The sequence below is a fragment of the Cucurbita pepo genome, chromosome LG01 (genome assembly GCF_002806865.2).
Source record: "Cucurbita pepo subsp. pepo cultivar mu-cu-16 chromosome LG01, ASM280686v2, whole genome shotgun sequence".
In the NCBI taxonomy this organism is placed as follows: Eukaryota; Viridiplantae; Streptophyta; class Magnoliopsida; order Cucurbitales; family Cucurbitaceae; genus Cucurbita; species Cucurbita pepo.
The window spans coordinates 5921015-5933527 of NC_036638.1; the positions used below are offsets into that span (position 1 = coordinate 5921015).

At 37.9% G+C, this 12513-nt stretch overlaps 4 protein-coding genes across 4 annotated transcripts in view; 2 read left to right on the forward strand and 2 right to left on the reverse strand.

The window, feature by feature from the left end:
- Positions 1–111: 111 nt before the first annotated feature.
- LOC111802269 (phosphoglucan phosphatase LSF2, chloroplastic) lies at positions 112–2769 on the forward strand. Its single transcript, XM_023686573.1, has 5 exons — positions 112–481; positions 1457–1662; positions 1843–2013; positions 2127–2330; positions 2536–2769. The coding sequence occupies exons 1-4, from the start codon at positions 214–216 to the stop codon at positions 2328–2330; spliced, it is 849 nt and encodes a 282-aa protein (XP_023542341.1). The 5' UTR covers positions 112–213; the 3' UTR covers positions 2536–2769.
- Positions 2770–2880: 111 nt separating this feature from the next.
- Positions 2881–7588, reverse strand: LOC111802259. The gene is made up of 13 exons (XM_023686562.1): positions 6862–7588; positions 6613–6777; positions 6441–6530; positions 5931–6065; positions 5759–5827; positions 5204–5300; positions 4932–5034; positions 4637–4844; positions 4252–4365; positions 3772–3903; positions 3610–3690; positions 3412–3528; positions 2881–3278 (listed from the first exon to the last, which is right to left on the reverse strand). Exons 1-13 carry the CDS (start codon positions 6967–6969, stop codon positions 3192–3194), a joined length of 1506 nt encoding a protein of 501 aa, XP_023542330.1. The 5' UTR covers positions 6970–7588; the 3' UTR covers positions 2881–3191.
- A 940-nt stretch (positions 7589–8528) lies between these two features.
- On the reverse strand, positions 8529–12209 carry LOC111806180 (probable RNA-binding protein EIF1AD). The gene is made up of 4 exons (XM_023691560.1): positions 11915–12209; positions 11352–11427; positions 9388–9514; positions 8529–8875 (listed from the first exon to the last, which is right to left on the reverse strand). The coding sequence occupies exons 1-4, from the start codon at positions 12026–12028 to the stop codon at positions 8683–8685; spliced, it is 510 nt and encodes a 169-aa protein (XP_023547328.1). The 5' UTR covers positions 12029–12209; the 3' UTR covers positions 8529–8682.
- Positions 12210–12307: 98 nt separating this feature from the next.
- LOC111806189 (ribosome biogenesis protein NOP53-like) overlaps positions 12308–12513 on the forward strand; it is a 4219-nt gene continuing 4013 nt past the window's right edge. Inside the window, exon 1 of the mRNA XM_023691573.1 lies at positions 12308–12509. Within this exon, the coding sequence (XP_023547341.1) occupies positions 12408–12509 (102 nt within the window). The 5' untranslated portion in view covers positions 12308–12407. The remainder of the gene's footprint in view (positions 12510–12513) is intronic.

The window sequence follows — 12513 nt, forward strand, 5'->3', positions numbered from 1 at the left end:
GAACTTTCACAAATAAAAGCTAATTAAAAAAGAAAAAAGAAAAAAAGGAAGCGTCTCGTGCGTGATGACTTGTGGGAGTTAGTTTCACGTGCAAGGTCGGCGGATTTGCTCCTCAAAACCCACCAGATTTCTAAACTCTACACAATTTTGATTACTTCGATCGTTAACGAGAGGGAAGAAAAAAGGGAAAGAATCAGTGCATCTCAGAAGAAAATGGGAGCTTCTAGCCTCGCTTGTTTTTCATCGCTATTTGCAGTTTTTCCATCTCATAATAATGCGCACAACAAATCCTTACCATTTTGTTCAAATCCTTCAAAACCCCTCTTCCGATTGAACAAGATCCGCTGCGGACTGCCTGAGAGTGGAATTCGGCAAACCCCCTCAAGTTCCAGAGCTTCCTCTTCCAAGAACAGGATGGAGGAGTACAATTTGGCTATGAAGAAGATGATGAGGAATCCATATGAGTATCACCATGAACTGGGTCAGTTTCTTCTTTTCTTTTAATGTTTCAACTCATGACCATTTTGTATGCTCTAATCGGATTCGTTAAAGGGTAATTTTGGGGCATTTGTTTTGTTTGGAATGAGAAGCGAATGCCTGATAGGATTCAAGTGAATGGATTGTAGCTGAGAAGTTTATATATTGAAGTGCTTTTATTTGTTTTCTGGATGTGTGTTTCCGGTATGAGATGAAGTTACTCGAAGTTAATGGTACTTAGAGCAATTAATTGGGAGGCCAATACTTTATTGACATACTAACATTGATAACATCTTTGAATTGTTTGATATGTCCAAAAAATTGTGGGTCATCTCTTGTTGTTGGGATGAAAGAGTTTCAGTTTATGAAATCTCATATTGGAAGATGTTTGACTGGGCACTAAGGTCCTCTTTGGCTCCATTCTAGGAGATAAGGCAACCGAAAACAAATGTTTTTGTTGTGGAATTCTAACAAAAGATATATAATAGGATATGATTTCAAAGAATTTCAAAACTTTTTATATATGTTTATGGGTGGGTGGATAGAGGAACGAGTGCTAGCAAGGACGCTAGACCTCGAAGGGGGATGAATTGTGAGATCCCACATCGATTGGAGAGGGAAACGAGTGCCAACGAGGACGCTGGATCTCGAAGGAGGGTGGATTGTGAGATCCCATATCGATTAGAGAGAGGAACGAGTGCCAGAGAGAACGCTGGACTCCAAAGGAGGGTGGATTGTGAGATCCCACGTCGGTTGGAGAGGGAACAAAGCATTCTTTAAAAGAGTGTGGAAACCTTTTCCTAGCAGATACGTTTTAAAAATTTTGAGGGGAAGCTCGAAATGGAATATCCAAAGAGAACAATGTACCATGTTGAACAGATTTGTTACCAAATCTTTTTCTAGCTACCACTCTGAAAGAACTTGAAGTGATATCAGTGTTCAAAAAGCTAATGTTAAGTCATAATGCTTCTTGAATCAGGTATGAACTATACTGTGATAGCTGACAATTTGATCGTCGGTTCCCAGCCTCAGAAACCGGAAGATATCGATTTCTTGAAGGAGGAAGAAGGTGTTGCCTATATTCTGAATTTACAGCAGGATAAGGATGTCGAGTACTGGGGAATCGACTTACAGTCGGTTATAGAAAGATGTAAAGAACTTGGAATTCATCATATGAGGCAACCGGTAAGCACACATCCTTTTAATAATACTCTGTGGGCTTAAATCCTTGGTAGAGTCATTTTCAAATACACTGACTGTTCTATAGACTTCTCCGAATGGGAAAGTTTTTCTTCATCGACCCTTACGAATTTGTTTGCTGGTTTGTTTTCTGCTTACGAGTCGAGTGAACCTGTTCTTTTTTAGGCTAAGGATTTTGATCCAGACTCCCTGAGAAATGGATTGCCCAAAGCTGTTTCCTTGTTAGAATGGGCGATTTCGGAGGGTAAAGGAAAAGCTTACGTGCATTGCACCGCTGGATTAGGCAGGGCCCCTGCCGTTGCAATAGCATACCTGTACTGGTTTTGTGGAATGAATGCAAGTTCTCTTCTACTTTGAAACTTAAGTTCTATATTTCAAATGCCTGCCCTTCACAAGTTTTGAATGCAAAGTTACCAACTGATAGGGTTATTCTTTTGGGTATATGACAGTTAAATACAGCATATGAAGCACTGACTTCAAAAAGACCTTGTGGACCAAGTAAAAAAGCCATCCGCGGAGCCACGTACGATCTATCGAAAAATGATCCAGGGAAGGAGCCATTCGAGAGCCTTCCAGATAACGCATTCGAGGATATCGCAGATTGGGAGAGAAACTTGATTCAGGATCGGGTCCGTTCCCTCCGACGAACTTGAGTAAGCATACAGTCTTTTACCTTTTCGTACAAAACTTGAAAGACTTCTCTAGGATCTGCTAAGGCTTATCTTGTTCGCTCTCGTTTTCGTTTTCATTTCCTTGTTGCTGTATTGTTGCTCTATCGGCGTCGTCATGGTTTTGAATTTAAATTGACCAAGGAATCTAAATAGGTAACTGTTTGTGGTACACATTTCCATATTTCAGGTGCGTGCAATACGTGCAGGTTCAACGTCGTTCGGTTTTTACCAGGATGATGGATTGGACAATATAGAATGATGCCTATGGCAGTTTTGCTTGATGTTATTGTCATAGGCTATTGAAAATAATAAGAGTTGGGACAATATATATAGCAATAGAGGTCCCAACAATTGGTCTATTTGAAGGGAGGCCTATATGTATACAACACTATATTTAATTATTTCCACGTCTTTTCTTTCATATTTTGCTAAATTAACTCTTTAATACAACTTTATCTAAATATACCATATTTGTAAGAGAGGAAGTGAGATGGTCAGGTCAGTGTAATACATAAATGATTTGGTTAAGAAGTCGATGAAAATTTATATTTGATAAAAATAATAACAAGTCAATGCAGTTTCTACATAGAGGGAGATGGATCGTTCTCTTCAAACATTGCTTATATTACCTCTGCTGCGAGCAATGCTTGAAGTCCAGGCCATCAACATCCCACAACTGTGTGTACACTGAAATCTTTCTACTCTATGAATAACACAAGGTTACCACCTAAGACGATGCTAGTAGCAACTGTGAGACACTTCTAAACATTGATGCAACAATTCGTTGAGCCTCTGTCTGCAACTATTATGGATCGGTATAAAAGACTAGGACGACTAGGACGACTAGGATGTGGAGAGTGCCTGAAGACGTGTGAGGTGAGACTGGCGACGTCCTAAATAGATTGCAGTGACAATCCACAACAAACATATCTGGGATAGCAGCAAAAGTAGTAGTTATCGAAGCATTAGTCTCGAGTAAAAGGTCAGCAGAAACAGCACGTTGATATCGACAATGTCAATGAACTAGGGTATTAAGAGAGCAGAAAGAAACAATTATACGTACGGGTAGAGCGTAGAGCGAAATAGTTGAAGTTTTTCCATGGAGAGTGCTGAGGAGTAATTTGTACATCCCTGCTGCTGTAGCATCCCCTAGTCTTTGAACAAACACATCAATACATATCTGCAGTTGAACCATTTGTAATGAAGACATGTTTTGGTAATCGAAAGTTAATAAAAAAGATGAAAACTCGAGGATGAAAACCTTGGCTTTGTACTTCTCATCTTGCGATACAACGGTAAACAGGAGCTCTCTCCCGGGCCGAGTAACAACATAAGTAGTAACCTGGCAAGTAAATCAACTAGGAATCAAAATAAATGAATCTGAATTATAAAGAAATATAGAAGGCACAATGCATACACAAACCTTGCGCACAGTCTCACAAACAGCAATGACTACCCAAGTTGGCCACACAGCAATTGCAACCAAATTTAAGAAGGCAACTGATGGTGAAGCACAGATAGCTACGGTAACACCAGCTATGGTAAGAATGTGACCCTGAACTTCACAAGGGGGAAGAAAATCAAAGCAAAAACATGATAAAACATAGTTTAAATCCTATGTTGATCCATGCAATTTCATACTTATTTCCCTTTAGCTTGCTTTCAAATGCTTCAATTCTAGTCAAGCCTTTACATGTTCGGTTTTAGTCCCTAAACTTACATCATTAATTATTTACAAAGCCGAACTCTGTTTTAAAACCCTATGTCTGATCTATTACATGTGAACATGCTTTGGATCATGATAGAATTTAAGCCTAAAGACATTTGTAACTAAATGGCCGAATGAGATATTCGTCGCTGAAGTTAGCAAGCGTGTTACAGTACGAATCTAAAGGAACCATACCGTTACAGTAAGCTGGCCAGCAAGGATAAAAACAGCAATGAAGCTATTTATCAGGGCAAACAATTTTCTTCTGCCAAGAGAACTAGTGACTGTAATGGCAATTATACTCACTTTCTGCACACAAAAAGTTGGGTATGTATCAAGTAATTTTCACTTGAAAGGATTCACGTGCATTTTCTACACATGAATGATAAACACAAGATGCATATGTAATCCAGTAGGAAAACTTTTGAAGCATTTCTTTCATGCACAATACAAAGAATATCATGTGTTAAGCTGTGAAGTTTGTGCAAATATAAATTCACCTTCTAACTAAGCTAGCATGAAAAGAGACGATGTTGAAAATAAAGTCATTAATGTGATTCGTGGGCGAGAATAATCGTACCTGCAGGTAGAAGAAGGATGAGATAACAGCGCTCAGCCATAGGAACAACGCTACACACAACAAGTAGGAGGACGATAAGATGAGCAGCATTCCATCGAAGATCGCCCATGGGTGAGGCTTCATTGTAGAATTTGATTTGGGAGAATGGCCTTTAAAAGCTGATGTACCCAGCCCTTCAGCATCATTCTCATGACTAGCATCTGCATCCCTGCAAGAATAATAGGCATGTCAACAAGAAGTTGGCACTTCATCATGAGGTTGGATTCCATAAACAAGAATTTTCAAAACTGGCAACCTGATGAGAGATAATTCTTCACCAGAGTGAGGCATATCCTGGTTTATCCCTTCAGACAATCGTGCAGCGAATTCCATGAGTATGGCAGAAAAGAGGAGAAGAGCTGTCATGACAGACCTATGTTATTTTTCGAAAAAGAACAAACAAATGTAAAAGTCTTTCCTCCTCAAAACTACAAATTGCTTTAAACAGACGGACCTATCTTATTGATCTAACAGGAGGAGTTAATAGAAACATCGAATTTTTAAAAGTAAACAAGGAGGGAGACATACAGGGCCCCAACCAAGCCAGGACTGTTGCAAATAGAGAACCAAAAAGCTGGCCGAGTGTGGCACCTGCACCTATGAACCCAAATAATCTAGCACCTGACTGGAAAAAAAACCAAGTTAGCATTCGAGATTATGCAGGATTATACACAAAATATCCTCTTTTGGCTCTCTCTTTAACTCTATGTCTCTTATCCTTCACTAGAAGGTTTTTTCGGAAAACTTCATTTATTCTAGAGTAGATGGCAAGCAGGCCCATAATTCTTGGTTTCAATAGGACTACTTATGAGCGTTGTTTCTATCTACTATTATCTCAAAATAACCAAGTTATTAATGACCGGATAAAACCAAGAAATAATCCCTCATGTGCGAAATTATAGAAGATCTACTTTAAGATCAAACAATTCCATCAAATTGAGTATGATTAACCCGATTATTGAAATTGCTCACGATACCCTCTTTTAGTTTAGCTTCTAGAATCTATTTCTTAGTTGAAGATCCCTCGAGTAAAAAATTTGCAACTACCATTCATATAAAGTGTGGCCAAAACTGAAGATATACCTCACTATCCATGACATCAATAACTCTTGCCCAAGTTGAAGAAATTGTTATTAGATTAAGTAAAGCCACCTTCAAAACAAGAAACTATTAGTTTCACCCATTGAGCTAAGGACAAATTCAACACCTTCATGAAAGTTAACGTATATGCAACATAATAAGAGGATTTTAATACCCAAAGGAAAAATCCAATTCTGACTGATACATAAAACCACCCATGTTTATACCAATCTACAGAAGAAATAGAATTTGATTGGTCACCATAATCCTTTGGGTCCTCTTTTGCAGCAAGGAACAATGTAAAGAACCCCTAAAATTGAAAAATCAAAACAAAATTAACAAAGAAATTACAATATTAAGCATATAGAACATTAATATTACCATAATCTATCCGCTTAAACTTTTAGATTTAGATTCTTTTTTCATAACATGAATAGATGTCTTGCGTCGAATCCCGGAAATATCATTTCTTCTCTACCTAATACTAACAATTCACGTGTTGCAAATCTATCGGTTTGAGCAATAGGGTAACTGGTATCACGAGATAATTTGAAGATAGTTCAACTAGTTAAGTAAATACATGTCAAAGGTTGGACGTTGGAATCTCTATCTATCGTCGAACTTAGAAGAAAATAACAATAATCACAAAACAAATCACAAATTATTTCCCAGATTATCATATTACCTTGGAAGGGTGGACAGTAGATGAAGATTGCCATAGAATGAAAAATACAACGAGTGATACACTAAAAAACCTGTGTATCAAAACCAAAGCCTGGAATTTCAAGAATCACAATTTATAAGACAATAAAGGACGACATTATCAAAAGGGGAATGCACAACTTCGAGAAAAGTACCTTGCCTTTGGAAAGATTAGGCAAAGAGAAAATGTGGGAGGAAATAGGTGCAGCAATCAAAGTGAGCACCAAAGATCCCACAAAAAGGCTCGGCAGATTGGACAAGCCCAGAGAAATGGCCCCCTCATCACGCAATGGAAGCACCACAAAATAGGCACTCAAAATCTAAGATAGAAGAGAACAGGGCACAATAAACTAGCAGACAATGATGCATAAAACCAAGAACAATGAATGATTTGATGAACTTACGAAGAAGAAGCAGAAGGCAGAGTGAAGCAGAACCGAGATTTCATGAGGATGCACAGTGACGAACGCAGATACAATTGCCTCGAGACGAGATTTGCTGATTATGCTCATAATTTCGCAATCTCGTCTTCAGAATAGTGATTCGAGTGTTAACGGTCAACGATTAAGAGACAACAATTCATCGATCAGAATGAATGAAGAATTCCCCAATTCATCTACTGCCCAGGCAATCCAAAAATTTCCAGAAAAAGAATCTACGATGAGTCAATGTTACACAAAGATTCAGGAATTCAAAAACCCACGTAAAAAGGAATTGCAAAACCAGCTTTGGTTAGTTCGGTTTAAGGCTGATTTAAGACCATGAGCACATGGATCTGGGGTGCTGCATAGCTTGATTCTATAGAGGAGGAGAACGGGAAAACAACCGATGGGGGCGTTACAGAAGAAAGTTGGAGAAGAAAACACACCAAACCCAGAAGAACATGAAGATTATATTACTTAAGCAGTAGGCTCCATGGATGGATTGATGCCACCCTTAAGGTCGTGGAGGTGGGTTTGTTGAAGACGGGGTCTGGAAATATGGGTTGCAGAGAGCAAGAGAAGAAGGCTTGAGGAGACAGAGATGGGGGGAAATCGGCAGGCGCGCATTTGATGAGATCTCAAAGAAACTTGGAAAAGGAAGACAAATTCACCATGTAATCTAAAAAAAACACTTCGTTTGTTTCCTTAGCTTAAAAAAATTTGCAATTTCTTCTCTCCTATTTTTACTTCTCTCTATTCTCATTCCATCGTGACTTGAGTAATACAATCTAAAATGGTCAAGAAATCATTGCGTAATCTAAAGTGAGGGAATGATGATTTTGAAGTTGAATAGTGGAACAAATTGTATTACATAGAGTTACGTATAAGTAAATGAAGAGAAATTATGAAGTTCATCAATTGTGCTCGAAGTTACGAAAAGTTATATACTATTTAAGTCGTTGTGTTACTTTTTGTTTGTATATCATTTGTAGTCATATAATATTGCTTCAATCTCTCTCAATCTTGCTTTAAAATTCTCTTTCTAAATTTCTCTATACTTAGTTTTCTAAAACTTTCTTCTCAAATCGAGGCTAAGGGCTTGAACATACGTTGCCCCATCGTAGGCGACGCGATCCTAAGTTGGCTTGACTCAAATGAGTGTCACACAATCAATTCTTCTCAAATCGAGAACAAAAGCAGGCGACACGATCCTAAGTTGGCTTGACTCAAATGAGTGTCACACAATCAATTCTTCTCAAATCGAGAACAAAAGCTTGAGCATAAGTTGCCTGCCCCGAAGGCGACGCAATTCTAAGTTGGCTTGACTCACTTAACGTTGGAGGTGAGTGCCGCACAATCAAATCCGCTGTCAAGAAAAGTGCAATTGTGACAAATGAATATTTAAAACATTTAAAACAAGCCGTCATTCAGTTTCTTCATTGAGGTATTGGTCACAGTGAGAACATGTATGTTTAAAGGTAGATCAATTGTATTGAAGTTTCTAGTTTTAGGGTTAGTTTGAACAATTTCCCTTCAAAACATTTATTTACGTTTTTTTTTAATTTTTTAAGAAAAAGTTTCATTGATATGAAACAATTTCATTATGACTACTTCTAAATTTTTCATTAGTCTATTTTTTGTATTTGATATTCTAAACTGCATAGATTACATATTATAACAGATGAAAAAAATGCAGTTAGTTCAAATTTCTGTTAATTACAAAATTAAAATTGAAGGACAAACGATCAAAATGAATATTCATAGTACTAAATCAAAATTATGGACTTCAAATTAATATGCAAGTTAAGAATCTGAATCAGACTCTGTTTCTTCTTCCGGTTGTAATATTAATGGTTTAGCTCTGTTCGTGTTGGCTTCTAGAGGGGGAAGGCCATCATCATCGCTCGAGTCGATTTCGTCCTCTTCCTGTCGATTATTCTCTGCTTGCAGATTTTCGTTTTGATCTCCAGTGATTGCATTCTTGAAGATTTCTGGCCTGCCATAGATTGGTAAAAGGAAGGGAGGTAAATGGATCAGTTAAGTCCGACATCAAATTAATCTATGAGTTCGAGGAAAAAAAAGAAAAAATAAAAAGAACTGTGCATGAAACCAACTTTCTTAAATCTAGTAATGGTAACACGGCCGCGGGGATTACACTCTCCGTCCTTGTGGAAGGTTTTTATCCCGTTAGGAAATCGGGTCTCCACGGGGAAAGTAGGGATATCCGAACCGAACCCACTAACAATTTCCATTGTATTATGATTTAGGTAGTCTAAGTCTTCAAACAAAGATAGTTCGAGTGTCAATCAACTTGCGTGCACTTTAACTATTCTCTCAAGACAACTTGACCGTACTACATTTGGTTGTAAAGGTAGGTAGTAAGATATTAAATCCTACGTAGAGACCCTCATACGTTTTTTTTTTATTAATTAATTGAAATGGGGTAAATCTAAAAGCGATGCCAGATCCATTTTCATGAATAGGTTGAAATTGATATATATAACATACCATTCTGGAGATTTTTGAAGCTCGCGAACTTGTTCAAAGTATAGAACTCGAGAAACAATGCATGCCACCTTGCTTCCAGATTCAAGAGCATTCTTCTTTCCACTTTCATCAACTACAACGAAACTCCCTGCAATGATGGCAAAGCAAACAGCACTTATTTCAACAACCCTAAAGTAATCTCCTATCNAAAAAAAAAAAAAAAAAAAAAAAAAAAAAAAAAAAAAAAAAAAAAAAAAACAAAAATCCAAGTAAAGGTAGGATATGAAGTTATGTTGGAGTGTAAATGTGCTACATTAGTAATATTAATTGTGGCATAATTACTTCATAGTTTGTGGAGGGGTTATAATTCGTAGAAGCTATTNTTCCGCTTTTGATTCCTGCTTCCCACTGAATTATAGTGTGCTCTCCTTTGTGTAAAGCAAACTTATTGTTTTTCATTGAGTTTGGAGTTTTAGTGTTGAACTGAAGAGTGAAAATACCGTCATTGGGTTTTGAGGACACTAACTAAAGTATCCACAAAATCCATCAAAGGTCTCTGAAACTTCTGTTTGACGCTGAACTGAATCAAATTTCGTCTGCAAAGCTTATAATTGAGAATTTTGATTAGTTTTTCCTATATTACGATAATTTTGATTGCTGAAATTAAGCAAAATATTCAGGCATATAAACAATTACATTATTTTAGAGATGTTCAATTCTTTCTCAATTTGCACTTGGGCTTTCGAAAGAAGGGTCTATTTCCTCTTAAGAGGAGATGAAAACGTGTTTGTTGTGGGCTCTTGCTGTATACCATAACTGACGATTGGATGGTATCTTCAATGAGGTTGAATGATAACATGGGAAGAGCCTAGAGTTTTGGTCTTGTGCTTTCCCTTCTGATGCATTTGTTTGCTTCGACTTAGGAACTGAGCCTACGTTCATCCCATATTTGTTCCTTAGGAGTATAAACTGATTTCCTTTAAAAGAACATTGTTAGAAAGGATTTGTCATTGGTTGCACTAATTATTATTATTTCTCTGTTTTTCTGTATAGATCTTTCAGTGAAGCGGAAAATAGAAAAGAAACGAGAAAAAGTCCTTTACTGTGACAGCATATTGACGAAGAACCCGTTTGTCCAAGCAGTGCCTTCTTCAGTAAATAAGAAATCCAAGAAAAAACAGGAGGAGGCTTCCACAGTCAAAGAAGCCTCTCAAGATGGTGCCAAGGTTGGCATGCTTGATCTGTGGGATGATAAAGGTCCTTTTTTAACCCTCTCATCTCANTAGAAGCTATTGCTTCGGGTCGAAGCACTAAAAGAAAAGGACCTCAAAACTTCTATCGCTCCATCCCTGACAAGGACAGAGAACCCATCGCTGTCTATGGCAAATCGGAGACGGATGACCATAGTCCATACCTTACCAGCACCAGAGGTTTACTAATCAATGAACCCCGAATTTTAGGCAAGCATCCAGCCCGGTTATAGTAACAAAGTGGAAAGTAGGCCCGCCTTTATTAGTCCTTTTGAGCCTAAAGGCCCTTGAAACATACTACTCAACCCCAGGTGGCAAATAGTAGGGATTAGAATTTAGGAAAATCAGTCTATTGTGGATTGTGGGAGAGAGATACCCAGCGATATAATTTCTCCTTAACATCGGAGTAAAATTTAAGCTTGTTTTCTTAAGATTGAGGTCCTAACAAACTGTCCAAAATGATCTAAAAGGATCTCTATGTTTTAATGAATATGGCCAAAGCTACTAAATCAGAGGCACAAAAATGGCCATAACCGATGTTTAACAGGTGCAGTTTATGAATTCCAATAACACTGAAACAACATAGTTTCCTGACGTTCACAGTGAAGCTTATTACGTGAAATCTTGATACAAAGAGCGAGGCAAATGTGGAAAGGGGTCTCTTATTTTTCCAGAGATAAAAAGAAGGTAATTTAACGCGAGGGCAAAACTGAGTAGAATGGGTTTAGATCATACCTCGTTTTATCCACATGCTCTTTTGAAACTTGGCAGGAAATAATGCCAGTGATTTCTCACCTTGTGCATCCATTACCTAAAGATGATGAAGGAACACAAATTTGTATTCAAAGATTTTACGAAGTACCATAGAAAGCAAAGCAACCTGCTTATAATAATCGCCAAAGTAATGGACAAATTTGCGCAGGAAACTCAGAAACTACACAGATTATTGTTTCCTCCATATCAATGCTTAATTAAAAGTACGATTTCTACAAAGAAATTGCAACACGACATGCGTATCAAAATCACTTAATAAATAGTTTGTAAATATCAAACACACTATATAACATGATAATCAAACATGCTAAAAGTTAAGACCTAAAATTTAAAATTTGAAAACAAAAGGTCGGCCTATAATTTGCTGGAATTGAAGGACTTTTTCATTCAGGTGGATTGATGCAACGCAGTAGGCAATAGCAGAAGCGCAAAATTGTGAAGAAAATAATTGACTATGAAATAGAGTAGGTTAAAAAAAAAAAATAGAAATCAGAGAGAGTAGAATCGAGTAAAGAGGAAGGTACCTCGATTAGATTGGAACCACGAATTGAGACAACCTGCATAATGCTATGACCATCTTCGAGGCCTACGATATGTTGATTTGATGCCCTCTGCAAGTTCTTTCTTCCACCCTTCATGCTCTGTCCGTGACTCAGTTCAACTAGAGTTCTTCTTCTAACAAGGGAAGAGAAGAGATTAGAGGTGGGAGGTGGGGGGCCGCCGGGCGCCGGTGGAGTGAGATGAGAACGGTAGTGAACGAACGGTGGGGCGGTCTGAAGTGAGATGAGAAGACTTAGGGTTCCTCCGATGGGCTAATACACCATGTCTTCCTTTTTTTTCTTTTTTTTTTTTTAATCATAAGAAAATATGCATATTAAAAATATTTAAAAAAGGGGAAAATAAAAAGACCTAAACCCTGCCCGTCCCCCTCTTTTCGCTCCACCCTTCTTTCTTCCCTCCCCTGTTATTCTCCCTGTGCTGTCAAAGCTTCAACCTTCAGTCTTCAGTTTCAGAGCGATGGGGAAGAAATCAAAGGGATCTAGGAAGGGGAAGAAGGCGTGGAGAGCTAACATAAGTACTGCAGAAATTGAGGATTTCTTCGAGAAGTCTACGAAGGATGCTC